The following is a 27985-nucleotide window of genomic DNA, read 5'->3' on the forward strand; positions in this document are numbered from 1 at the left end:
ATATATAGAGAGTCTTTGCATCTACTTAGACACCCTAAGATGAGCCATCGTACCACTGTAAAGCAACGTGCTTTCGGGATTCTACTATTAAATATAGAGTGTAAATGGCATTGTATTTTCATACTTTTGCTCAGTGATCCATCGTTTGAGATCAGTCACGATGAGCTGGCTCTCGTAGCGAAGCTTGCAGTTTTCTGAACATGACGCCGCCAGTTTGGACTGGAGCGTGTCCACCTGCAATAAAGAGCAAGGACAACAACGCTTTAGTGTCCCCGCAGGGGATTTGAACCCCCGCGCCCCCGCCCCATGAGCTTAATGTTACAGATCGCATGGCAGCCCGTTATACTGTCGCTTAAATGCCAACAACATAAAATGCATAAAAATATAGTTGAAAAAAAAAAAAAAAAAAGAAGGCAGATGAGAGAAGTGCATGCTCCAAACAAGAGCGAAATATTTGGAGATCGGGTAATAGTGACAAATGACACAGGTGGCAATTGCTGACACACATAGGAACAGCAGGTTAAGGCATTAGGCGGTGCTTAAGGAGGAAAAGCGCTGGATGGTGTGTGGGGTTAACAGGGATGGGATGGCAGAACTGCTGACTTTCTCATTTTTATCAATCGGGACCTTTTGGGCGCCTAAACTCCGGGGACACGTTGCTATTATCGCTCTGGAAACACCTTGATATGTCACACGTTCTTCAGACTTGCCAACAGGAAAAAAACGTCATTGAAACATCCGTAGAGTACTGCCCGGACAGACATCATGCCGATAATATGAAAAGTGAAAAAAATGCAGATGAATTTTTGGAGTCACATGAAAGCGCCACATAGAAAGTCATTTGCAGAAATGATTCTTTGCAAGTAAACAGCCTGCCAGAAGATTCAACATTGGGTTTGGTACCTCCTGAAGCACGCAACGCCACAGAACTCCCAAGTCCACAAGCAAAGTACAGCTAGACTGGTTGGGCGAACTCCCATGCACCCCTCGAGGACCCTGGCAACGGCGTGTGGCTGGTCCACTGTTCCGCGAAAACCACGCTGCCCCTCCTGAATCTGAGAATCGACTTCCCGACGGACCCTCTTCTCCAGCACCCCTGAATAGACCTTACCATAGAGGCTGAAGAGTGCGATCCCCCTTTTGTCTGAAAACAAAATCTTTAAACTAGCTAATTACACTGTACATTTTGTGGAGATGCTTACCCCAAACTCCCCAAAGCAAAAAAAAAAAAAAAAACACACCAAAAAAACATAAAACAGCAACACCCACACTTGCAAAGCACTGTGGCAAAAACACATGCGTGTGCACACAAAAAAAAAAAAAGTAGACATTCACGTTGCAAGGGCAGACATAGCGCTGCAACGTGCTGTAATGACAGCAATTACTGTGGTCTCACATTAAGACCTCCCTCCTCCCGACTGTCTGACTAAGTCGGCTGATGCTGGGATGTAAATCGTGGCGGCAGTTTGATGTTGTGATGAGGACTAAATTATACACAGCATCACTCTGTTTCCACCATTGTCAAGGGAGGCGGCGAGATGATGCGCAATTGTGTGCGAGAAGGGAGGGAGCGGTAAAAAGCGGCACAAGGAGGTGCGATTGCAGGCGGCGGTGGGTGGAGGGACGCAAATCTGCTTAACATTTAGATTGCTTTTGTTGCACAAATATTTTAGCAGATGATGGGGGCTAAAAGGGGCACCCAAATGCATTTGGGACACTTTGACAAGCAAGTCTGGTGATGCCGCTGCTCCTCTCGGTTTTGTTATGGCTAAAAATAGGAGTTGAGTGGTCGAGGATTTGGACTCTACGGTGACTATTTATCATTCGGAATCTGACTGATGCCCGGGGCGTGCCTTTGACCGAAAAGAGATGGATTTCTTTTTGTTGGCTCAAACGATGCTTTATTGGACTCGCTATGATAAGAGCGAAATCCCCAAAGTCGAACGGCGTGGTGGCAGAATTTGGTGTTTGAACGCAATTTTCTCGAAAACCGTATCAAGAAAATTGAAAATTCTTCAAGATGAATTCCATACATATTGCTGTCTTGAGGTGACGTCACACTTTCGGGTTTGTCGCTCGTCGGGATCTCACGTGGGGAAAACGATGACTTTGTAAACTTACGAAATAGAAATGATTTTTTTCATGCATTTTGTTGAGTGACTTGTGACATCAAAATATTTCGTTCGGGATCTTCTAAAACGACTTCACTCTTGACCCATTAGAGGACAAACCGAGCAAAACAAAAGAACCTTTTTAGCACGGAACTGAGGACACGCGTAAAAAGTGATATGATTGCGGTTGCGGTAACCATCGGAGACGAAGACGAGCCGTTGGTCTTTTCAACTCATCGCTCCTCTGAGCACATCCTTTCATCAAATTAATGAACACATTTATTGTTAAACACATTTTTATAAAACATTAATTCATTCTGTCTAATTAAAAGACCCAACAGGCCTGACATCACTTCGATATGCATACTTATCACTCACGGGGTCTGAATTAAAGATCTACTGGCGTGCGCTGCATGTGTGTGTGTGTGTGTGTGTGTGTGTGTGTGTGTGTGTGTGTGTTTGCACACTTATATGCGCATAGGATGGCGAGCAGAGAATGAGGCTTCCAAAGCAGGTCTCCCCACTCCAGGCTTAATGGTGATAATCATGGCATGACCCAACATTAAGTCTGCGAGTGCGTGTATTTGTGCGTGCCCTACTCTCACTAATGGCGACGATGATGACATGTTCTCCATTAGACTCGTCAGTGGACCACAGCAGAGCTAGCATATTAATGATGCTGATGATGGCTTCTTTAATTATTGTCGTCTGCCGCCGCCGCCGCCGCTGTGTGGCCCCGCTCCTTTTCCCGGACCTTTCATCACACACTCCCCTGTGCGCCTTTCCCAGCTTGTTTATCGGCTGGCCACCATTACTGAGGCTCCCTGGCGACTCGAGACCCGCCCGCTGGGATGCAACTTCACCGGGGTTCGGGAGAAGTTTGTCCCGCAGCAAAACGGCTGCAAAGGGACATTTGAACGGGATCTAGAAACGGGCCCGGGTACAATTGAATTCAATGATACTGTTCGTTTCTAGCTCAAATCTCAAGAATCCAATAACTGTTGAACGAAGCAACAGTTATTGACACGGGTGAATCCTCCCGACCATTTCCCATTGACTTTTACTTGCGTAGACCGACAGACATACGGTTTCACTGATGGAGAATATTTTAAGGATGATGAGAGGTGCTCGGAGTGGGCATAAAGAGGACGTGCAAAAGAGTAAAACAGTAAATCCATGGTAAGTGGTCAAAGTTTGTGAACATGGTGCGTATTTTGGAAAATTATGCTTCATGGAGAAATGGTGAAAAAGGATATCACTATTCAAGGTTAACCGTTACAAACTCCATTTCAACTGCAAGCATCACATTAAAAGAAGAGCCTTTTGATCCTTCCCAACAGCAGTTACCCGTTGAAAGTGATCTAAATTGGCTTTTATGAGCAACAAAATGGAAACGGCTCCTTAAATGAATGAAATTGTAACCTTCCACGTGAAAAAAAAACTCAGACACTTTTGCCTTGATGCTGGCCTTCAGATCGTTTGCGTTTCAGTCTTTCCGTTCCCTCGCCTTCCTCTTGGCAATGCCGCATATTGTTTCAATGGGGTTCAAGTCAAGTGAGTTTGCTTGAAAATAAAGTACTCTCAACGTTACGGTTATTATGACTTCAAGATGGCACCGCGAGAGTGGCTGCCTTTAGGAGTAGCTCCTAGACTTTTTGTTCTTCTACTTTCTTCCTTTCATAACTTTGTTGTCGTAAATTGGGAATTTCTCCTATGTGAGACGAACAAAGGCTTTCTTATTCTTATTCTTATTATTAAAGCAGGTATTGATAGATTTGGCTTTGTGGTCAGGGGCCAAAACCTGCTGGAGAATAAAATCGTTGTCTCCAAAAAGCCTGTTGGCTGCAGGGAGCAGAGGTCGGAGGGGTTCGATTTTAGGCTCATGGCTCAGTTTAAGAGGGTATGATGCAATGAGACTTGTGTCATTTGACATCCATATCGATGAACTTGTCAGTAGCCTAGAAGTGGCTTGCGCGTCAAAGATACTGCATCTCTCTTTTGGGCAGTTCCACCGTATCTCAACATGAATTCATGGTCCAGTGTCACAACAATCATGATGTGAAATTCAACGTTGCATGGCAGTCCACGATGTAGCGGAGAGAGGGCAACATTTATATTCAGACCCAACAACAGCCACCTTAAGCTATTAAAAAGTAGCCTTAACTATTGGGAGAAAAGTGTGAGAAGATTGAAAAGGGGAAGGCTTTTCAAAAGTTTTGCACGAGTCAAAGTGGAGGCACAAACTCCATTATCCAGTAGTCCACCACACAAAAACAGTCTATTAAAGCATTTCGCGTGCGCATCGCATATACGCTTGGCTGCTTTTTTTTTTTTTTTTCTTCTTAAATCACTGTGCTTCTTCCCCGTCGCTTCCCCAGCATGATTAAAAGTCAAATTTTACAGAGACACCAATGTCACTGGTCACATCAATGATTTCAAAGCAGTTAAGACATGTTTACCAACGTTTTGCCATCTGAAATCATTTCGGTGAATTCTCATTAAGACTGCCCCCCCCCTCCAAAAAAAAAAAAAAGTTGAGGTGCCCACAACTAATGACATGTTTGTGGGTGGCTGATTGAGGAGAGAAATTGCAATTGCTAATGCGTTTCGGGAAGCGGGAGGCACACAATGTACATGTTTACATGGCTTGTATTTAAAATGGAACCATGCGGAGGGCCAGCATCGTGCGTCTCTGTGCATTTGGAGAGTGCCGCTCTGATGAACTGATACCATGCACGTTTGGCTAATAGACAAAAACAGTCTGCTCACGCGCACCCACGCTCACATATACACACACACACGGAGAGAAAATACTTGGTACCCTTTGGTTTAAGAAAGGTAACAAGACAAAGCAAACAAAGCTTCTGGGAAAATGTCCTTTGAACAGATGAGACAATTGACTTTAGCCTTCCTTTGCCTGTAGCGCCATGTTTGACCAAAAAAAAAAAAAAAAAAAAGTATACAAAGAACAATGCTTCTACTGTGAATGATGGAGAAAGCTCGTTTCTGTTCTGGGGCTGCTCGCTAAATCCGCCATGTTTCGAATCTGTGAAGGGTACAGCGAGATCACAAGACGACCGAGTCACTTTGGAGCGAAATGTGCTGCCAAGTGTGAGAACGCTTGGTCACAGTCACACAAAAACAAGGCGGTACGGTACGTAAGTGGCCTTCCTGCGATCGCAATCCCGTGGAAGGAGCTGAAAGATGAAGTCTCAAGAAGGCCCCCTTCAAACCCGAGACCCCTCCTCGAGAGGAGCGGACCACAATAACTGCTGACAGATGTACCACTCTCATTGAAAGTTGGAGCAATTGTTTGATTGCAGTGATTACCTGAAAATTGAGCAACAACATATTCAATCGGACCGTATATTTTTTTTTCCTCCTAGCAATCCTCATTATTTATTTATTTTTAAGAAATAGACGTATACATTTATATAATTCTGTTGACCACGAAAAAGCAATGCCTGAATGCTCTGATCCTATGTGACCATTTTGTGTGCTTTTTTTCTTTGTTGATCGCAATGTTACGAAGCATTTTGTCTATGTATGTAATTGAAATTTGCACACAAACACACACACACGCGGACAGAGCGATCTGCAGTTCAGCGACTGTACACCGAGGCAATTTGTAATATATATTTCCTCTATAAGCCACCTTTGATTGTACTTATTTATTTATTTTTCCCACGGGCGGACAATTCATCTGATCAAAGTCAATAAAAAAAAGATGGGGAGCCTAATGAAGGAGTCATATTCTCTGCAGCCATCATGAGGGCGTTTAAACACTGCTTTTCCAAATGCACATTCGGCAAAAAAAGCTCAGCTGCTGTTGAGATGATGAAAGGCAGAGTGGATGCACAAGGGGAGATAAAGGGGGCCGTGTTTGAGTGCAGGTGCGGCCATCAAACCCACAAATACATAAAACACAATCATGGCTCACTCTCTCTCTATCAGACGTGCGCACACACGCGCGCGTGCGTGTGTGCAATTGACCTATACTTGCAGCAGTCTTAAAAATCAAGTAGTATGAGATCGATTAAGAACATCAATACAATGATTTTCTAAAAAAACTAAACAAAACAACAAAAACATGGCTTTCATTATTTGTTGAGCACACTACGAATTACTTGTATAGAATTCCAGTGGAATCAAACATTGTCTAATGTCTGACAAGGGGCCAGACTTCAGTTCAACATCGGCACCAAAGTCTGTGTTGCCACTGCAGCCATCCAAGCAGCGTATCCTCACTTGGGTCCTGACAGCGTCAAGAGAAAACGAAACATCCATAGAATCAGATATCCGGGGGCCAAATATGGCCTGTGCCCCATCTCTGACGGGACCTCGCAAATGTGCATGAAGCCAAAATATGAACTGGTTACTGTATTTATTTCGCAAGCAATGCTTTTTATTTTGATGTGCATGCGAGTAAGAGCGACGACTTGAGTTTTTCGCGTTGCCGACTTAGCGAAGGCAGTCATTGGACTCCTCGAGCAACTATTAAAAAAAAAAAAAAACCACATATGCCACATCTACACAACGATAGCGTCTTATAAAGCTTTTAATAGATGCATAAAATGAACATGGCTCTTGTTAGTGTGGCCCTTGACAACCGATCCAGTTTCTCACACGGCCCCTTTGGAAAATTAAAAATTAATTAAACAAGTTAGTCTTTATGGAAACCAATAGGGAGAAGAGTCAGTACTGTTCAAGTCCATGATGTGCAAAGTTGAATTTTGTATCACTTCTAGATTAATGTTTAATTCTCTGTTGTTGCTGCCCAATGATGACACTCGTATGGTTGCTTGTATGTACTGTGTATTGGCCACTTCGGGGTTGTTTCATGTGTTAAAGGGGACACGTGCAAATTTTACTTCTGAATCACTTGCACACAAAGGAAAGATGACATTTTCTGGAATGCCGGCCAACCCATCAAGTAGGAAACGAGGCAATAAGTTACCTCCTTTCATCAATGTTCTGAATTTTATGAAATTGTGATGTAGTATCGTGGCCAAGTTACATAACGCCGGGCAGCTAATGCCGGGCAAAGGTCTGCAAGGATCAAGCGACGGCCAGAGTCCGACCACTGGACAACAGAGAAGCGCTAGCAAGCCAAAAACCATACAGAACGGGAATGCAAGAACAGAGCAGCATCAGCGTACGGCATCATCTGATTACAGGCAACATTAGACGTCAGCGGAGTATCAAATCTTATTTTGTCGGGTGCAAATGCGTTACTGTCGATGTTTTGTAAGAAGTACTCTTCATGCTAGAAGCAAGTAAAGAGGACGGCCTGCCTGGATACTGATGATGATGTCGATGACACATTATCGTCCATGGGAAGACAGAGGGGAAGTCAAGCTATGTAGATTGCATTATTCACAAGGGTAGAGTTTACAGAAAGGTGAAAGTGAGAGAAGGGGGGAAAAAAAAGACCAAGAAAAAAAAATTCAGATATGTAAGCAAATGCAAAATCCAAATGCCAGATAGCAGCGGGGTTCACGGCAGCTTAAGACAGAATTGGAAGTTTGTCGAATCTAAATGAACATCGCTTCACCCGTCCCGGCGTTGCCCTTAATTATCTATTCTGCCTTTGTACAACAGCAGCTCAGCTTTGACAACTGCTCTCCCGCCGAGATTGTTCCAGCTCCCAGTCAGAACATGAGGGAATATTACAGCCAGAATTAACTCTCCAAATCACCCCATCCCTCCTTTGGACAAGATAATCCGGGCTCTACGACTGAATAGAGGCCACTAATCACCCAAAAGGTAGCAGAGGAGAGAGGAAGGAATGGAGGTGAGGTGAGTGAGACCTTGCGTTAAAAGGTGAGGAAGGAGTCCAAAATATACAATATTCAAGAAAGTAGAAAAGTCGACACCCCTTGCCATGAGTGTTATTTTGTTGTCAATGAGCACCTTTGAGTTTGACGCCTTCATCTGTGCGCATCGATGCCATTTTGTTTGAACGTACCTGGGCTCGCGCGTGCTTTTTCTCTGTCTCGGCCTGGTGAAGGGTCCTCTTGAGTTCTGCAACCTCCACTTGCAGTCTCCCATCTGCGTCACTACGCGCGGCCCGGTGATCAGAATCACATGATGACATTCCATGCATGACCTGATACACTCATGGCACACTTAAATGAGAGAAGACTTTTTGTCATGTCACTTCTTCAAAATTCATTCGTGTCAAGTTTTAAAGAATATAATGTGTACTTTAAAGACACGATCAAGTTGGAGTGAATACATTCTTGGGCGCAATGCAAAAATATGTGTTTATCTATGTGTGCGTGTGTGTGTGCGTGTGTCTGTGTGTGTGTGTGTGTGTGTGTGTGTGTGTGTGTGTTTGTGTGTGTGTGTGTGTGCGTGCGTGTGTGTGTGTACATGAAGAAAAGGACATCGTGTGTGTTTGTGTGTGTGCGTGCGTGTGTGTGTGTGTGTGTGTGTCAGTCGGGCTAAGAGAATGTGAAGGCGATCAATACGAAGGGGTCCATTCCTGCCACACTAGTGTGCGCCCACTGTCTCAATGTGAGTCAGTCTGTGTGTGTGTGTGTGTGTGTGTGTGTGTGTTCGTCAGCTGCCTACAGTAAGATCAATACAACATCCCAACACGTGTACACAAACGTATGCACACCAAAACAAACCCCCCCACAATCGTCATCCAAAGCCTAAAGCACATCTCTCTATCTCTGAGCAAAAACAGCTTTGGGACAGTGACCTGAAGTCACTTGAAAGGTTTTTCGGTATGTTTCTACATGGCAAAATGTTTGTGCGTGATTAGCAGCATAAAGCGGTGGTAAAAGCAGCAGCAGAGCAGCCACAGAGGGGGGAAAAAAACAAAAAAAAAAGCATACGGCTGATAGATTGGTCCATGGAGAAAACATATGACAGGAAGAAGAGAGCAAAGCAAGAAGGGAAAGGAGACGGAGGCATCCCGTGGAGAAAGGAGGGGATTTCCCACTGCACACATGGAAGCCATTAACATTGGTTGTTGTTGCTTTAAAAAGACGAAAAAGAAAAAAAAAAACCTTTCATGTCTTTGCAGTGATTAGATAATACCGAGTTAACTGTAAACAGCGCCATTCTCCAAATGTAATATGCAGACGCAGCGATTGTTTCACCGTGTGGCACCGAAAATGGCTGGGAACTTAATAATTCACAATGAAAACCTAGAAAGGTTGCACGCCGACTTTTAAATTGTCTGGAAAAAAAATACAAAAATCCAAAAAGTTCCACAAGGTTCTCTTGCACTCTTGTTGCAATGAGGTCACGTCGAAGCCAAAGCCACAACCACGACGCCGCATCTACACACACACACACGCGCGGGCGGGCGGGCGCACATACACACGCGTGCACACGATTCCTCTTTTGCTGATGTCATCGCCACAACTCTTAGCGGCGCGTCGGGGTCAACTCGAGGGCCTCACCTCTGAACTCTGTGCACTCACATCTGCGCGGCCAACAAGTTCAAATCCACGGATGATATCGTCTGTCGCTTGCCATGGCGCTATTCTGACCTTTGACAGTGAAATACAGTACGTGCATGTTGGACCATTTTGTTTAGCGAAGACTCTGCACTGTCCGCCGCATATGCGTTTTTACCGCCCGCTGTGTGCCACGCATCATGAACTCGATGTTTTGGATGAACGAGCGAGCACTCGGGGCCAATAGGAAAGGAAAGGAAGATTCGCCATCCCTACCGTCTGTCGTCTTGCTCTTGCGCCTCCTCAGTCGGACACGCCGCCATGCGCTTGGCCTCCTTTGAACGGGCTGCCAACACCTCCACTGAGCAGGTACGGAGCAAGAAGAGACATTAAAAGTGGGATAAGGTACACTTTAGGATGCATTACAAAACGGCCATGTGGTTAAGATGACATATGAAGTACTTTTTTTTTTTTTAAATTAAAAGGGAATGACCAAATAATGCGAAGGCCTTTTTGAACCAGACAAAAGAAGCAATCTCCTGCTTTGTCAATAGATGGCACTCTTTATCCTGACCACACGATTCGTGCTCACGCAGTCCTACTGCAGCCCTTCAATCATTTTCCTTTTTGGGCTCCATCCTCAGTCTACATGCAATAAACCCCCATTGTCCCACACTTAGCGGTGCAGCACACCCCGAGTGACTACATAATAAACCACCGGTCAGCTTCCTTGGCTTGCTCGCCTTTGCTTTGCAAGGCCTTTTCAGTTCGAGCTGAAATTTCCTTCCTTACACCTCTCAATTTTTTTTTTGTGTGCGTGTGTTTGGTATAGGGTGTTTTGTGAGTCAATGTTCCCTCCTCGGTCTTTAAAACCTTTTCACTAAATTCAGTATTCACTGAACACAACATAAACTGTCAGCCGTCAGTGTCCAAGGCTGCTGAATATTGAGGAGAAGTGAGCGCTTTATACGCAGCGGCGTGCGGGTGTGTGTGCTGAATAATTACAGGCCGGACCTCGAATTGGTGAAAATGCGCGTGGATTGGAGTATTTGGAAAAGAGCTATTGGTGTGATGCTTTTAGTGGCCGGCGTGATGTTGCGGTATTGAAACCACATAGCAAGAAAGGTATTCACCTTTCTGAACAGAATAAGTTTAATTTGTGGTTTTAAAGATTTTAAACCATCACATTTGGATTGCTGGAGAAACGGAAGCATTGATAAGAAATATTTCATTGCGAATGCTTCACAAATCCATCTTCTAATGTGTGCGCACGTGCGCTTCACGGACGAGTTGGGCTCAAGGTGAACGTTTGCCTTGGGTCTCAATGATCAATAAAGCAGAGAAGTGAATGCTTGAGATGGAGGGTTGGAGGGGTTACCTCAGCGAAACCCACTCGGAGGCTGTGCACAGAGCAATTAGCAGCAAAGACCGCTCCGTCACAAAATCACTCTCACCGGTACTTTGTGCACTAAAGGCCAAAGCCAATCTCTTCCGGTTCCTGTTCTGTGCAGATTTGGAATGAAAAGGTAAAATGAAAGGAAACGGAACGAATCAATTCCCAACAAAAAATGTTCCCATCAGAAAGGCAAAGCTTGATGCGAATTTTTCGCCACATTCATTGTGAGAACTTTGAAGAGCAAACAAATGCGAAGAGGGAGGACACTGTAGCCTAAAAGTGTTTGCGAGGTCGGCTACTTCACAAACTGGGCTCATTTGCCGCGGTACGTTCTGTTCTTTTAATATTCTTGTCGCCTTATCCGTATTGAACTGGGCCGCCGTGGACCGAGTGTTCTGCTGTTGACAGAAAAATGACTGCCATGTCGCAAAAACTTCACCGCGTTATGGTGGTCATCACACCCACTCTGGATGGTAAAAAAAAAAAAAAAAAAAAACGTTAAACAAACGTCGAGCTAAATAATTCCTAAAATCTTCGCTGTGATCAGTGTGGCCAACTCCTCAGGAAGGAAAGTAGCTATTGCCTGTTCTCAAGGTTGCTACAAGACGCTTTTTTTCTCTAGTTTTCTTAAGATTGGTTTGGTCGCAATGAAACATGAACAACCTTATTTTATTTTATTTTTTTTTTAGTACATTCGTGTTATGTTATGACCTAACCCCCCTCCCCGCCGTCCCCCTCCCCTCATCTAAGATCTTGGCTCTCCTTACACTCTCACTTTCTTGACCCTTTTATACTGACTTCACATTTTTGAAGTACAACGCGAGTCCATTGCAGAACTCACTCCGCCCTTCCTTCCGCGCGAGCTTCAAAGCCAGTCATGTGGCATCGCAGATCGGCGGTCAGATGACCAAACGCGCTGAGCTAACCTTCGACACGACTGGGATGAAAAGCCAGCTGACCGAGAATCAGTGTTTGGGCAGGGCCGGCCGAGCCTTCCTGAAAGATTCCGACGGCTTCCTGGCAGCTTTCTTTGGCTTTGTTGCGGTATTCGTAGCGGGCTAAGGTGCTCCCGCGAGATGGCCCAAAGCCTCCCAAGACTCTTTCGCTCGCTCCGTTTCAGAAGTTTCACGGACTTGCAACACTGCTGTTGGGTATAAGCCAATAGGTGTCTTTGCACACGCGGTTCTGCGCACAAATACACCACCAGGTAAAGAGCGCACAACGCTCACAAAGACAAACAACACAAGACACGTATAGGATCTAAAACTCCAGCATCAACACAAGCATCCGCCCCAACAAACTCCCCTCTTGCACTCTCCTCGCCGCTTTATTTACAATCCTCTGGCAGCGGTACAAGGGCCCGGGGCTATAACACACGGCACCTAATGCTCAAACTGCCAGGTAATCTCATGTCTGACATCCCCCTTTGATAGAAACTGATCAATAGACTCTTGTAAAGGAGTCATTTTCTCTGATGTTTCTACCAACCACTTCTCTCTATCCAGCTCTTTTCCCCGTCTCTCTCTCCGACTCTCCCCCCATTTTGCTTCTCCATTTTATTAGCTCTACATTTATAATTCATATTTCTGCCAGGCTCCGGCACAAAACGGGGTGGCCTCTTTGTGTAATAAAGAACAATGGCGGTGAAACGATGGGGAGAAATTCCAGTGTTTGCTGCCGGTTCCGGTGAACAACGGTTTTGGGGATCGATAGAGTGTGAAATGGGATTAGAGCTAGTAATAGAGGTGAATTGAAGGAGAGAGAGAGGCCTGCGCACATGTGCGCCTGGGGATCGGGATCAGAGGGAAGCGCGCGCATACTTACACATGTATACTGTCACATGGGCGGCGCCTGCACACATATGCGCTCCATCATCACTTCATCATCTTTAGGCAAATACGCGTCGGCGGCACACGCATGGGCGGGCGCTAATATTACACTTCTCTTGGAGTGAAAGGGTGGAAATACAGTCTGGAGCTTTTGTTGTCGTTTATACTGTTCTTGCATTTGATAGCGTCAAACATTTATTTCACACACACAGCAAAACTAAGGATAAGAAGAAATGCCACGGCGGGCAGCACGGTGGGCAAGTTCGCCTCACAGCGCAGAGGTGCGGGGTTCGATTCCGGCTCCGGCCTTCTTCCCGTGTGGCGTTGGCATGTTTTCCCCGTGCCTGCCTGGGTTTTCTCAAAAGGTGTTTTGTTCACAACAGACATTCCTCCAGCTTCCTCTTCAACCCAGTTTATTCAGAGCAGGAAAACAATGAACCGCATTTTGTTCCAATAATCCATATTTATTCTTCTAGCATCCTAACAAAACGGCCCTATATTGCTCGACTGCGTCTACGGAGAATAAAAGCAGAATAATATGCGGTTTTGTGTTGAGCAAAGAGTCTAGGCCATGCTTTTTGATCACAGACAAAGGCCAAGCCACACAGCGTTGTCTTTCTGTCTCCATCTTGTTAATGAGCAATGTTCGGCTAGCGAGCCTGCCGCCACAGACAGAGACCTCAGATTCATCTCTCAGCGCACAATAGGTGATTGTGAGGATGTGTGTGTTTGTACCTCTGAGAGCAAGTGTGCATGTGCTAATTAAAGCAGTGGGAGACGGGGGGGAGTGGGGAGGGCAGGCTGTTATTTTTCGTGCATGTGCGCGCACCAAAAAAGACGTTTGCCTGGCATGACCGAAAATGTGTACGTTAATTCTTAATGAGACATTTCTGTGCCCGGAGAAAAACCCAGACGTCGCCATTCCTGCCATGACACGCGACTACAAAGGCCATTGCAATGCATGCGCACACGCGCACATCATTACCATGCGCTAAAGAAGCCATTAAGTAAAACCTCTCGCCACAGTGTGCGCGTGTGCGTGCGTGGGTGTGTGTGTTAGTGGCTTTCCGTGCAGACAGCTTGCAACCAAATCTCACGGTTGTAGCCCTGCCGGCTAATTTGAAATAAGCAATGGAGGGAGCAAGCAGCAGGGAGGTTCAGCAGCACAAAGCAGAACAACACCATGTGGTTTCCTATGCGTGCAGGGGGATTCTGATGGGCCACGAGGCCCCAAATTTCAGCGGGGGTGGGCAGAAATCACATGAACTTAGCCTTTTTCCACCGAGACCTTATTTGGAAGAGCAAAAACACCAAAAGAAAATTCCGATTCAACACGTGTCAACCAAGGGTGTGCCTAATTAGGTGGCCAGTGACTTTATACTTTATCTCGCGGCATATATTTTGATACGCACACGAAGAAATATGAGGCTACATTTGATGCACACAACCTCCTGACAAAAGGCAGGTGAAAATATTTGACTATTATACAATATATTCAATGATGCGGAGGGAAATGGCAGAGCGACGTCAATATGTAGCCGGCGTGTGCTTACGAGTGTATTGAATTAATTTCATCTATGTAAAAGTAAGTTTGTGGGAAGGAAGCCATGCTTTGTTGCATTTGCTAACGAGTTCAAGTGTGTATTTTTTTTTTCCCATCAGGCATTCTTTGAAACAATAGGCAATTAAAACTGTATCTGCTTGTATTGAATCCCATGTTTTGTATAAATATATTGACTCTATATAGCGTTCTGTTCTCTGTATGTAAATGATTAATTTGATTTGCTGTTTTGTTTTTTTTCTTGACGGTCTAATTTGTGTACGAGCTTGTTGTAGTCGTGTCGAGGACAGTGTGCGTGAGGGTTCCAGTAATGGGTCTGAAAAGCTTTTCAGAAGTCTGCATCTTGTTCTGGTTCTGCACCACTATAGGTTCTACTGATGAAATCGCGCATTGTCCAGTCGATTGACCAAAAGCAAAGCCTTTTCTTCAAGATTTGAATTTATGCTTCCATCACAAATCTTGGAGACGACAATGCGGTGCACTTGATGACGTCACTTGCCCGAGTGTGGCTGGTTCAGAATGCTGCGACGCGGCTTTTAACTGGCACAAAAACACACACAAAAAAACCTCAGACTCGCCGCCTCACTTCCTGTTTAAAATGCTTATTGCCGTCTTATATTTTTTCATTGTTGCAACAGTTATTTTTGTTGTTTTTAATAATTAATTCCACGGCTGTGTGCAGCACTTTGGTTTACTGTATTGTTTTAAAAGTGCCCTACAAATCAAAGTCGGATTGGAGTGATCTTGTCCAACAGCAAAGGCACACTGAGAAGCATTGTGTAGGTCAACAGTGTTAAGGGTACAGTAGTCCTACATCCACTGCTGAATAGCAAAACGCGTGTACACACACACACACACACACACACACACACACACACACACACACACACACACCCGGTGGAAAAACATCATAGAGTGGCATTGTGACACTGCTACCTGTTGTCCGATGTTTGCGGCGTAGCGCCTCAAGCTCTTGACTCAGCTGCCTGACTTCAGTGCTCAGACTCGGGTTCGCTCTGTGAGGGCCCTTCAGCTTCTGGGAAGAGATATATTTCAGTCATATTTCCCGAGTTTAATGCCTTCATTGAAAAGTTTGAATAAGTTTATATTTTATCATAAATAAGTTTGAGTTTTTGGTTTTTTTTTTGAGAGTAAGACCTCATTTTTTTGTGGCCCGTTTCGCCTTTCACTAATGTAAGCGCATCGGTTGTTTATAGTAGATCTTTGACGTATTTCGATATTTCAATAGGATGGCAGAGTTGCATTGAATAATGAACCACTCAAAGAGCATTTTAATCTCAGACATACAAGTAATTCTCCCCCATTAAGGGAGACTAAGGCACATTTTTACTGACAGATTTATTTTTCTTTTGGAGGGGGGCTGGGGGGCTGATTTGTTGTTTTCCTGGAGTCTAAGAATGCGCAGAAAGCTAGATTTCGTGTCGTATTCCGACGAAACCTTTCCTATTTAAAAATGTGCATGTTCATGCTCATGATAAGACGATAGGTGATTTCCTGCACAGATATTCCTGGACACTTGAAAGTGTCTTCCTTTTACTCACTCCTGATAGAGATCAGGTTCTCAAGTGCGGTACTTGTTCAGTTGAACCGTCTACTTTGGACGGATTCATCTAAGAGGCTGTCGTATGATTTTCAAATTACTTTTTTGTTTCCTTCATATACAGCAGGTGTATATTTTTGACTTTCCATCGAACTGATCGACTGCATTGAAATCGATTGATATTTAGCATTTCATGCAAAATAGCTGATCAACTGTCATGTCATAATTGGCGCAATCTGACAATGGCGTCATTGATCGGATCCGCGAAATAAGCCAAAACAGCAAACACAACTGCTGTGCTGTTTGAGTAAACGCGGAAATCGAGCTTGTAATTGAAGTCAATTTCATCGGCTTTGGCACTGTTTGGCGCTTTAATTAATAGCGAGACAATTTGTTTCTGGCAGGCAAGTATGGGACACTTACGTGATTGCTGAGTTGAGTGTGTACAGTGGGTAGCTCAAAGTGTTTTATTCATATTTCCCCCTTGTGAGGCGTTTTCGTTTCAGATGTGGATTTCCGAAAGCAAATGCGAGAAGAAGAAGCGCTACTTATACGATTGGGTTTCCATCAGCAGAAATACCTTTGGGCTGTCAGCAAGCTCACGCTCTAAGTGTGCAAGTTCCTGTTTCAGCCGCGTCACTTCCTGTTCCCATTGTCCACGCCGGCTTAGGTGTGCACGGCAGGACGTGACAAGATTTTGCTTCGGACTGCCCTGCTCTTGGTTTCTGAGGAAAGCAGGGCAAACGCACCGTGAGCCTCAAATGGTTCTCCAAGTCCCACACCCAATTGAAAGATGAAACCATAGAACGGCCTCGCAGAATGAAAAGCTTTGACGAGATGATGCCAAGTTTAGCATGTTTCATCAAGTCCTACGTGATGCCAGTTGGTCAAGAAGCGGAAGCAGCAACGGGGTGGGGGTCGGATGTAGGGGCCAAGCAGCAGAGGGGGGATGGGAAGGGCATGAAAAGAAGGACAAGGACAGAACTGAGATCAGCCAAGAGTTTTCATAGAGATGCCATTATTACTGTCTCTCCAGCTCTGATTTCATCTGTAGAATAACCTTTTCACACTCCACAAGCCGCTCCGCCTGCTCGCTGCAGCGCTAAAACCCACACACGTGCGCACACAGACCACACACACACATACAAAAGGTGAGCGCGTCACTATATTTGTCACTGTCAAGCTCGGCCGCAACCTACAGAGGGATGTGTGCATGCGTCCATTTCGGAATCTCACTAAACCACGGACACTGTATTATTTCACCCAGATGATAAGGGCGTTTTGGTAATCGGCGGCCTCACCCCCTGCAGCTTCCGCTCGTTCCCTTGCAGGCTCAGGTAGTCCTCGTTGGCGTGAGAGTGACTCTGCCGATAGAGTCGCAGGTCACACTCCAACACGACTCTCTACATGCAGAGGAGAGCAGAGATAAAGACGGGAGGAAAAGTCGTTCCCAACATCTGTCAAAGAGTTGCTTATCGCTGCACTGAGAAGCGGGCTTTTGTTGCCCTTGGAAATGTCTTTGGTTGCATCGCTCTCCAGTTGGAGCAGAAATGGAAGATCCACAAAGGGAAACATTTTCAATCATGTGTCTGTTTTTATCAGGATTATGCATACCCTGTGTAGCCTGGAAATAAAAATCCGGTGAATTAACTTGGTTTGAACAAAATCGGTTCCACGTGAGACATCTTCCCCACTCCCCCATCTTTAATATGCTATTATGTATATTTTATATTTACATTTATTTATGTACTTTTGTCTTCTACTTTCTCCCCTTCATAATTTTGCTGCTGTAAATTGGGAATTTCTCCATTGAGAGACAAATAAGGGTTTTCGAATCTTCTCTTTTCTTTATGATGATCATGAGGCAAAATCATCTGCGCATGAACAACTGAACAAGCGGCTCGTGCCCGATAACAAACAACTTTTCAAAGATGACTTCTTAGATTTGAATTCTGTAAATATGGGCATACAAAATAACCTAAACAACAGGTGATCTTCTAAAACATCCATTTTCTTGTACCACTTCAGAGGAGTCTTTTGAAATTCAGATTTTTTTTTTGTTGAACTGTATTTCACTTTTCGCATCTATTTTGGGCCCCGACATAAGGGCATGCTGCGTCAAGCACAGTGGAAAGAATAGAAGTAGAAACGTCCAGAAGAGCTCCGAACCTCTTGGTAGGCGCCTCACAATCAAAGTCATTAGCCGGCGTAATAAAGGCGCTGAGATAGCGTCATTCTTCAGCGGCCTAACTCTTTTATAACCAACAGATTAAAGTTGATTGGATTAAAATGACATTCTTCCCGTATGACCTTGGCAGCAGCAGTTAAGTTCATCCAAATTAAATTTCTCCGTAATAAAGATGATTCATCTGTTGCCTGACGTCGTTATATTAAAAAAAAAAAAAAAAAAGAAAAAGAGTGGGTAAAAGATGATGTGGCACGTGCCAGCGCTCGCACGCTGTGCAGGTGGTGCATCATGTTTGAAGCATGGGACACAAATACGGGACACTGACAGTACATTTTCACACAAATGTACATTAAATGAGGCAGCACGGCACGGTGGACAACTGGTCAGCACCTCACAGTTACACTCACAGTGCAGAGGTGCAGGGTTCGATTGCATGCTAACCAGTTGTACGCTGTGCCGCCCTTGACAAAATAGGATGACTGACCTAAATTAAAGGGGATGGGGGTATATATTCAAACCACTGACTAAAACATAATCAATAAATCACTTGTATGAAGCCACGCGAGGCTGGCATGACCTCACCTGCCGCTTGAGTGCGTCCACTTGCCCTTGCAGGCTGCGCACAAGGCGTCTCAAGTGAGCCACCGTTTGCTGGCTCTCGATCAGCAGATTTTGACAGATCTGGAGCTCGTCCGTCAATTGGTGGAGGGCCTCTTGCGAGCTCTCCCATTGGTCCACCTTGTCCTGGTGACGCCTCTTCAGCTCCGACAGTTCTCCGGCCACGACACGGGTCGCTTGTTGGGACTCGCTGAGCTGCCAATGAGACGGCGTGAGTCGTTTGGTGAAAAACAAAACGCACGACTGAAACGACACAAGCCAATCAGGCATCTCCCACCTGTCGCTGGGAATATTGAAGCTCCTCAGCCAAATGTTTCACCTGCCCTTGCACTCGGTGAACTTTCTCCATTGCGGCGGTGTATTTGTGTTTGAAAATTGCAGCCATTTCTTTCTGCTCCTCCGCTTGCAAGCAGGCTCCTTTTAATTCCTCTCGGGCTTCTTTCAGCTGCCAACGGAGGGGATCCAGATCCACCTGCCGCTTTTCTAACTTCTTCTCTGGTGTCGCTAACTGAAAGCAAATGGATACACGCGTGCAGATGAGAACACATCTTGGTTCGGTAAAGACGTGGGAAGGTGAAATGTTGATCGAGTGGACGAGTGGGCTCAACAGATCAGACAGAGTCGCTGAAAATGCAATTAGGACATGACCCAAAGTGCCACTCTAAAGTCACCCCTGTCATCATGACAGAAGAGAACCCAGGAGGTGAAAGCGGGCTTAATCCTGGTGTAGCGCCGGGAATCCCGCCACAGCTCACCTCTCGAGGGGAGAGGTTGAGAAAGTTAAACCGGCTCGAGAACACTCATCTTGAGTTCATCCATGTTAATCCCGCTGTAATCTGGATGAGAACCTGCCGGTTTACAGCTAATGACAGCCAACTAGTTAAGATTGCAGAGGACCGTCGCGGCTTGGTTTAACCGCGGATTTGCTCGGTCCCACTTCAAATCAACCCTGGGCGCATCCTAGCAGAAAACCTGCACACGCGACGGAAGGGAGGACGGAAGACAAAGTGCACCCCTAACTTAAAAAAAATAAAATAAAAATCAGGAAACTTTTGAGTGTGCGGCTTTTGGATTTATTTAGTCAGCTAAAGGCGCACAGTGAGAGGGTGATTCAGAACACATACGATATCATGCGCAGTGTTACCATATGCCTCGAAAAGTGTGTCTTTCCACTTATTGTAACAGGTGACTGAAGTATCTCTCTCCATTGCTGGATGAAAGACCTTTTCACGGGGCTTAATGGGAAAACCCACGGATGTCCTGTGAACCATAATCAGAAAGCCGGTGCTTTCGGGAAACAAACCAGCCTCATTAAAGAAGACGGGGAAGACGTCCCCTGTGACCTTCGCAGCGCGACGTTCATGGGGGGAAAAAAAAGAATCGCAACAAAAAGTACTTTGTGCTTTTTTGTCAATTTTTTGGTCAAAAGTCAATCATCATTTGGATGCCATTTTGTCAAATGCATTTCGCCACATATAGAGAGAGAATATGTCCACACAGACAGAAGTGAGACGTGTACCTCCGAGTGGCAAGCACGTCGTTCTTCTCGGCACACGGCAGAGTTGGCCTCCGGTGTATCTTTGGCGTGAATAAGGTGAACATGCTGGCCGTTGGCGCCCTCCATCTTGGCTCTCGGATCGTCCGTCTCCTTAAAAAGCATCGCCAAAGCCTTCTCCTGGATCAGCAAGAAGTAAAACAAACAAACTGATAAATCACGACACTGGAAAACGTTCTTGTTGAAATGACTCCATTTTATTTTGCCAAGTGGTTGCACAAAATAAAATCATCTGGATCCAGATACAGGACATACTTTTGAGCAAACTACATATCAGTTCAAAAAACCATCTGGATCCAGATGGTTTTATTTTGTGCAAACTCTTGAAGAACTAAAATGGAGTGAATACAACACACCATTTTTCACAGTGTACATAAAAAAATATATACATAAATAAACAAATAAAGACTCATTTGCACTTTACTCAGCACGTGTCCACAATCTAAAACTATTTTGTGAAAACAACAACAAAATGATGAAGAGAATGCTCAGCTTTGCGGGATTCATTTAATATTATTGCGGTTGTCAGTTTCAGTGGTGGAAACTCTACATGAAGTTAGAGAGGTAATAAAATGATGCATATATTCAATCAGCAGACAGTCCGGACTTGCCAAATAAAGTGTCAACCGAATGTCTTTATCTTTCCATTTGATTTATCGTAAGAAGAAGATAAAACCTGGTCGGTCGGCCTTGACCCTTTCCTAATACGTAGTCAGTGAGCCTTTTTCTTAGAATCACCGAGTTCGCTCACAAGTCTAAGTTTTGACATCCTTTTCTTTATTGAAACTGGAAAGGGAGGAAAAGAAAAAAAACTTCCTAATTTCCCAGGGTTCGACATCGTCAAAGTAAAGGGGAACACAGCTGTGTGCACAATCTGAGATCAAATATTCATGTTATTGAACTTGTCTTTCAAGATCAGCGCAGTGGTGTGCAGAAGACAATATATGCAGTGAAAACCGGGTGTTGACGCTTCTCTTGAAACGCGGCGTGGCTGACAACTGCTTTCTTTATGTCCGTTTCCTTGATGAGCTCCCCCGATTACCCACTTTGACTGAAGGACACCGCCTGCGTGTCGAGTAAGTGTGCGTCGGTGCACGGCTGCGTCCCCTTGACTTTGCTGGGAAACATTATCCATTCTTTATTTCATCTAACTGAGTTCACTCGTCTTCATATTATCAAGATTGGTTTAAAGGTTTCTTTTCTTTCCCCCAGACAATGATTTTTTTTTTTTTTTTTTTTGTGCAGAGAAAAACTCTTACCTGGCTGACAGTTTCGGCTGTGGCTTCAGCCTTCGTCTGAGCTGTCACTACTTCCTGGTGACGTGGCTTAAAAACAGCCGACCGGGTGGGGAAACCTTGAAAATAAGGCTCCCCCACCCAGTCACGGCGGCGCTCCAACGCAATGTGTCCCAGGTGTGTGGGAGCATATGAGTCCCCTCGTCCCTGTTGATGGCGCCATCTCCACGCCTCCTTATTTCACTTCAACCCCTCACCACCAAAAAAAAAAAAAAAAAAAAAAAACTGTCTGGGGGGGAAAAAAAAACCCCTAAAACCCAATTTAGAAGTAGGCAAGATGAACGTCATGTATCCGGGGGCAGTCAAATACCTGCAGCAATGCATTGCAAACATTTTTTTTGCATTGGTGTATTTTTAAAATGCATTCTTAATCCCACCTATTTTTCAAAAGATCTTCAAGCTTTCAGAAGAAAAAGGCTAAATTGAATCGATGCAGAAATGATAAAACAGCACACATCTAAAATGGTCCAAAACTAAATCCAAACTGAATGAAATAAGTCAGCTTTAGTCCGTGTGTACATTTGACGTGTTAACGTTAAATGTAAACTTTCAAAACGATTCTTGGTGATAAATGGAGCCAACTGCTGCCTTCCATTTTCCATCTCCCGCTGGTTGGGAGTGATCCAGGGCTTGTTTTGACTAGAGTTGAGGGCTCATTTGTAACTGTCCAAGGGAATTGATGGAGTTAACTTGGCTCTTTGACCTCTCACCTTGAGAAGTCAGCAACCAGGCTCTTTGCGATACACTAAACCACCATTATTGCAAGGGGGTGGGGGTGGGGGTGGAGGGGACAACATCCATTCAGCATCATATACATCATTTTAACCGCAACTTACTTCCCGGAAACTGCAGTGTTTTGTAAAATTCTGTACAATGGCAGCCCAATAAGCAAACGAAACAATGACCGGCGCATTTACAGTCCACGGTACGTGGCCTTAGAGCAACTTAACGGCAAATCCTGACAAATCTGAGCGTCATTTACCTTTGAGGAGCTCGTGTGCCAATTCCCAACGTGAGCGTGTGATAGGCAGAATGAATGTTGATAAACAGCGGAGAACGTGTCAAAACAGACACCTTGTCAAAATGACACGCTAACTAGGTCAATCACAAAGTTTAAGGAGAAACTTTGGAGTAAGAGAGCTCCGCTTTATGCATATCTCTGCGTGTGCATGTCGACGCGCGTGATAAGCTCCTGAACGAATCGGCGGGAGGGGACCGCCGATATCGAAGGTATTTTTAAATCAATGAGCTCTTAAGTGTATCTCGGTCTCAGTGTGTTTGCACGTATACACGCACACAACACTCAGCACAGACGGAATCCCTACTGACAGGCAATGACAAGATAAAGAGAAGGAAGTAGAAGAAAAAAAAAAGGTGGGGTGGAGGACGACAGGAGGGGGTGTAATAATATTTGTACGGTTGGAGGTACGGGCGGTGACGGGGATGAAAGGGAAAAGTGTCAAGGCAAGAAAAGAAATGAGCAAAAAATAAAAATAAAAAATGGCATGAGAGTGAGAGGAAACGGTTTAAGCGATTCTGAGGAATATAATCATTGCGAGCAGGAGCGAGTCCAGCCTTGAAGACCTGAACAGAACTTCAACAGTGGCGCTTACGTGCCATCACCATGCTCCTTCTGACGCCTTTTTGAGTGTCGATTGGAATTGGAGCTCTGCAAGCTTTTGAACATGAAGTGGAAAACTCGACAGTTTTGCCATCGTGACCACTGTCTGTACAAAAAAAAACTAAAACAAATGGAATGAAGAAGGCACGGAGGATGTGAACGTGTGACGTGTTATGGAGAGATCAGAGAAACAGCAGTTTTGTGCATTAAGCAGGTCCAGATGTGGAGGAGAAACAGGATGCCTGGACTGAAGGTAATGGTCCATCTTTGGGTTAACAATCGAAACGTGAAGGGCAGGCACATTTTACTGTGCGTGCACACATGGGTACACTATGTGTGTGTATGTTTGTGTGTGTGTGGAACAGAGGGTGGGTAAGAAACGTGACAACACAGTAGCGGGTTCCAGAAAAGTATCAAGAATTTACTCTTGTTCTTTTGCAAAAGGAGGACAGAATGAAAAGGTCCAAAAAGTGCCGCAGCATAAAAATTAGAAGGATAGAAATTTCTAATTTTGTCTTTTTTTTTTTTTTTCCTCAATAAGGCTCGAAATATCATTGCATCCATTCGCCATTATGGAGCACCTTATTATCAACTCCACTTTGGAAAAAGACAATGTCTGTCAGTATTCCGTTGGAAAATTAAATATTGAACGGCACCTGTGCGACCTTCTTATCAGTCCCACTGTGACAAAAGGCAGTTGATTACATTCAAGTGAATATTAGATTTCATGTGAATCCTGAAGAACTTGGAGGTTTTTGTTTTTTTTTGTAATTTGAGGCCAAAGTCTTTTCATTGTGACATTATCAACTCCATTGAAGACCTCAAACCTTGTTAATAACTTCAAATCACCATCAACAATACACGACCAAGAACGAGAACGTCAACCCTTGTCTCGTTGAACCGTTGCGCTCAAAAGGTCAACTTACACAAGCAAAGTATGTCACATTTAAATCCAAGTCATTACCTTCTTTTGAACGGCGCAGCTGACATTTGTGCGTTCCCGCTGCAGACACGCCACCTCTCTGCCGGCGTGTTCCGGAATCTGCCTCTCTGCATCCAGGCCGACACGGGCCCGATGCCGGGTTCCGCCAATGTCGCTCACCGCGCACTCGCTGGTCTGAAACTGAGGGCGGCCACAGATAAAGACACTCGGTTCAGCTGTGTGCTTTTGAAGCGCTTCCAAAACGCTCCGAGTGCAGCCGGCAGCCAGCCGCAGAGAGGGTGATCCAAACAAGGAGAGGCACACAATGAGCGACGGAACGGTTTCGGCTACGGGAGGACAGAGATGAAAGTCTCATTCCGGCATGCTTGCCGCACGGCTGTCTGCTCCGTCTCCATAGCGGTGGAAAGGAAGATCATAAAGGCATTGTGTCAGGCCGGGGAAGCCGCCGGTTCCTGCTTTGAATGTGGACCGATAAAAGTGCAATTCAACAAATCAGAAAGTCGTGAGACGAAAGCAGTGATCGCACTGCAGCTAAACCGTGTAAAATACACAATGTATTACTGTTGCTGAAGTGGTAATCCTTCTCATTTATTAAATGCATGTTTTTCAAATTTGTCATTTCAATGTGCGACCACATTTTCGTTTTGCAGAAGAAACAGCACCAAAAGTATTTCTGAGTAAAATAATCCAGTTTCTTCTGTCTTCTCGTCGGGCACATCTCCGATGAGCTGTTTTCCCTCGCACGCAGTGTTTTTATTGTATTTTGTTTGTGTATAAAAACCATGTTTAAAAAAAAACAAAACATGTTTTTTCATAGATCACATTATTCATGTACTAGTGTCCAGTTTAGACTAACAATAAATTGCAAATGCCCCCTTTAGCTTGCATGCCATGTGCAAAGATGCTGTAAAAAATGGTAAAGGATGAGTGATCAACAGCATACAGTAAATGGTTATTCAAGTCTTAAAAAAAAATACTTGAAGGGACCAGTGTAGGTAGAAGAAATAATTTTGGGTAAGGCAGAAGAATAAAAGGGGGGAGGTAAAATTGTAAAGGCCATTCCATTTATCATGTGTATGACGCTTTAATGTTGCCATTCATTACTTCTGGTTCTCTCTGGGATGAGGGCCACAGTGGACCAAAATAAAAAGGGAAGTAGGAGGCGAGACACACTGATTTTGCAGGGGGAAAAAAAAAAAAACAAACACAAAAGAAAGAAACAAATCTACTTCATGCCTCAGTGACAGGAGCCTGATTTCTTATAGTACAACTAGCATAGCCTCTGTGGAGCTAAGATGGCGGCAAAGAGTTATTAAATATGGCGAGAGGAAGTAGGAGGAGGAGGAGGGGCAGGAGAAGGCATGATTAAGTGAAAAGGAAGTTAAAAAAAAAATGAAGAGAATTCCCAGATGCACCTGACTGGATTTCATTTAGATATATTTCATCCGAATCTGTTTCTTATTTCAGCGCAACGCACCTTCTCTTTTCGTTTCGGTGACCTACTTGGCTCTGCAGCGCGGCCAGGCTGTCTTCAAGATGCGCATTGTCTTCAAGCAGCCCTTGTGTGCGTTTCTCCTCCAGTGCCAACGTTCTCCTCAGCGAGTCCTGCGTGGCCCGTAAGGAAACGGTGGTTTCTTCCAGCTGCTTTACGTTTGCGTCGCTCTTTTTAAGCTAAAGCAAAGACAGAGAGCAATGTATGAGGGGCCCTCAGAGAGCTCATTCAGCATTGCCTCTCTCATATGTAACTAAAGGCTCTCTTACACGCTACTGAAATATTTTAGCGCACTACTGAAACATGTTGATGCAGTAGTAGAATGCTGTCACACACTACTGAAAGGCTCTCATAAATACTACTGAAACATATTTCAAAACTGTACACGAAGGCCTTCCAATATCGATTGCCGTGTTTCATTATGATGTGTGAAATGATTTCCGTTGGTCTGTGAAAGCGTTCCCACTTGTGTCGCATTTCAGTTACGTGTGTAACAGGTTAAAATGGGGGGAAAAAAAAGGTGAAAAAATGTCTTGCTCTCTTCAACAATGTAACGTTAATGCCCCAAAAAGCTTTTTCTTTTTCTTGAAAAGTGACCGGGTTTAGCTTGCTCTCTTAAATATTATTCGCAAAGGCATCCGAGGCAATTTGAAAAGCAAGAAGCCTTATCGGGCAAAGACTGCTCGAAAAACCAAACCCATCCCACCCTTGAATCCGAAAAGAAACAATAAAAACATCACCGACCGAGTGACATGGCGTGTACCGTCTGTCATGACGGAGGCATTATTGGCGGAAAGAGACAAACTATGGCGAGGAAGCAGACAGAGGCTGAACTCCTCACCCCGTGCATGCGCATGTTCGGGCCTGTGGTTCAGAACCTCCTGCCAAATCCAAAGCCCCTATTCATTAGTTCTGTGTTCAATGGGCTCTGTGTTAGATTAGCGGGGAGCCACCGCAGACAGTCAAGACACACATGCAAACACATTTACATATGCACGACATGCACATTACACACACACACACACACACACACACACACACACACACACACACACACACACACACACACACACACACACACACAGCTACTTTTATGCGCATGGCCAAAACAAAGCGAAAGAACACATGGCAGCATCAAGACGCGGTACCTTTCGGTGACCGCCTTCCTCAACATGTGCGTCATACGATTTCTTGTTATCGGCTCTTGCGGTTCTGGTCTTGGCACTGTCCCAGCCCGTCCACAGCTCCGTCAGAGCAATCTTCCTTCAGTACGGCGCTGTACATATACTGTACAGTCCATCATCATCCGACTTGCTGTAACATTGAGCTAATGGTCTTTTATGCAGTTAACTCATTTACCGCGTGGCTAATGGCTGGTAACATTATTAGAAATGAGACAGTAGATGATCCAAGGCTGAATTAAACGGACTCGTCAGCATACTCCAACCAATTTAGTCGGACGATTGGGAAATAAAATAAAATGGAAGTGGGACAGTAAAGTGTGAATTTCATTGCAGTGTCATTTTAATCAAGTGGCTAAAAGTTGTCGATTGGGATCCTAATTTTTATTTTTGATGTATATTGCATGTATCTTATGAGCACGATGTAATACAAGCGCATTCGAAATTGCAAAAACTCAAACCGATCATTTGGACGGTTGGAGCAAAAAATGATCGACTTCAACTGTTGAATGAGTGCCGCCGATGCTTCATCGCAAAAAAAGGCAAAAACAGCAATGTCAAAATAAATCAAAGTCTTCACAGCAGTGACTCTGCAAAACGGTTATATAATTGATACGTGGCTAAATCCTCGATAGGAAAGGATTAAATGTTCCCATGTGGGCTGTGGAGAATCTTAATTCGCCATCGGAGGAGTTGCGGACCTTCGTGGGAAGAATACCAGATTTGTGATTTGATTTTATATGAGTACTTAAGCTTTGGAGGTTCCTATTAGCAAGAACCCCCATTTGAGAGAGAAACCCCAATCTGATCAAGTCTCATTACTTTAGCAATCAAAATTGGCCCCCCGGGGTCCCCTCCCACCTCGCCACCTACTCAACTCATGCAGTCTCCCACAACTATCTTCACCCAGCTTGCTCCTTTTAGTCCCTTCTCCTTGATCATGTTTTTGTGCAAAGGAGGGAGCGGCTTGCGCAAATCCTTGATTGGCCGACGTCTATCTTCCATCTAGGATTACCCAAAGAAATGGAACATTTGAGGACAAAGAAATGAGAGTGGGGTGGGAAAGGGCTCGAGAGAGGGAAAGACACTTATGGGTGCAGAGTGAGAGAGAGACCGATGAGGACAGAGAGAGAGAGAGAGAGAGAGAGAGAGAGAGAGAGAGAGAGAGAGAGAGAGAGAGAGAGAGAGAGAGAGAGAGGGGGGGATATAAATGTATATA

The 27985-nt window shown here is 44.7% G+C and overlaps 2 protein-coding genes across 2 annotated transcripts in view; both read right to left on the reverse strand.

Annotated features, from left to right (window-relative positions):
- Positions 1-8228, reverse strand: part of LOC109515552 (uncharacterized) — an 18153-nt gene extending 9925 nt beyond the window's left edge. The window contains exons 1-2 of the mRNA XM_019869395.1: positions 8080-8228; positions 125-234 (exon numbers count right to left, since the gene is read on the reverse strand). Coding sequence (XP_019724954.1) covers positions 125-234; positions 8080-8217 — 248 coding nt within the window. The 5' untranslated portion in view covers positions 8218-8228. The remainder of the gene's footprint in view (positions 1-124; positions 235-8079) is intronic.
- A 1336-nt stretch (positions 8229-9564) lies between these two features.
- Positions 9565-27985, reverse strand: part of LOC109515582 (GRIP1-associated protein 1-like) — a 49722-nt gene continuing 31301 nt past the window's right edge. The window contains exons 4-13 of the mRNA XM_019869454.1: positions 25597-25764; positions 24115-24273; positions 20199-20354; positions 18957-19187; positions 18644-18874; positions 17175-17276; positions 16899-16975; positions 16454-16598; positions 15249-15348; positions 9565-9887 (exon numbers count right to left, since the gene is read on the reverse strand). Of these exons, the coding sequence (XP_019725013.1) occupies positions 9799-9887; positions 15249-15348; positions 16454-16598; positions 16899-16975; positions 17175-17276; positions 18644-18874; positions 18957-19187; positions 20199-20354; positions 24115-24273; positions 25597-25764 (1458 nt within the window). The 3' untranslated portion in view covers positions 9565-9798. The remainder of the gene's footprint in view (positions 9888-15248; positions 15349-16453; positions 16599-16898; positions 16976-17174; positions 17277-18643; positions 18875-18956; positions 19188-20198; positions 20355-24114; positions 24274-25596; positions 25765-27985) is intronic.

This window comes from Hippocampus comes, unplaced genomic scaffold (assembly GCF_001891065.2).
Source record: "Hippocampus comes isolate QL1 unplaced genomic scaffold, H_comes_QL1_v1.1 scaffold149, whole genome shotgun sequence".
NCBI lineage: Eukaryota > Metazoa > Chordata > Actinopteri > Syngnathiformes > Syngnathidae > Hippocampus > Hippocampus comes.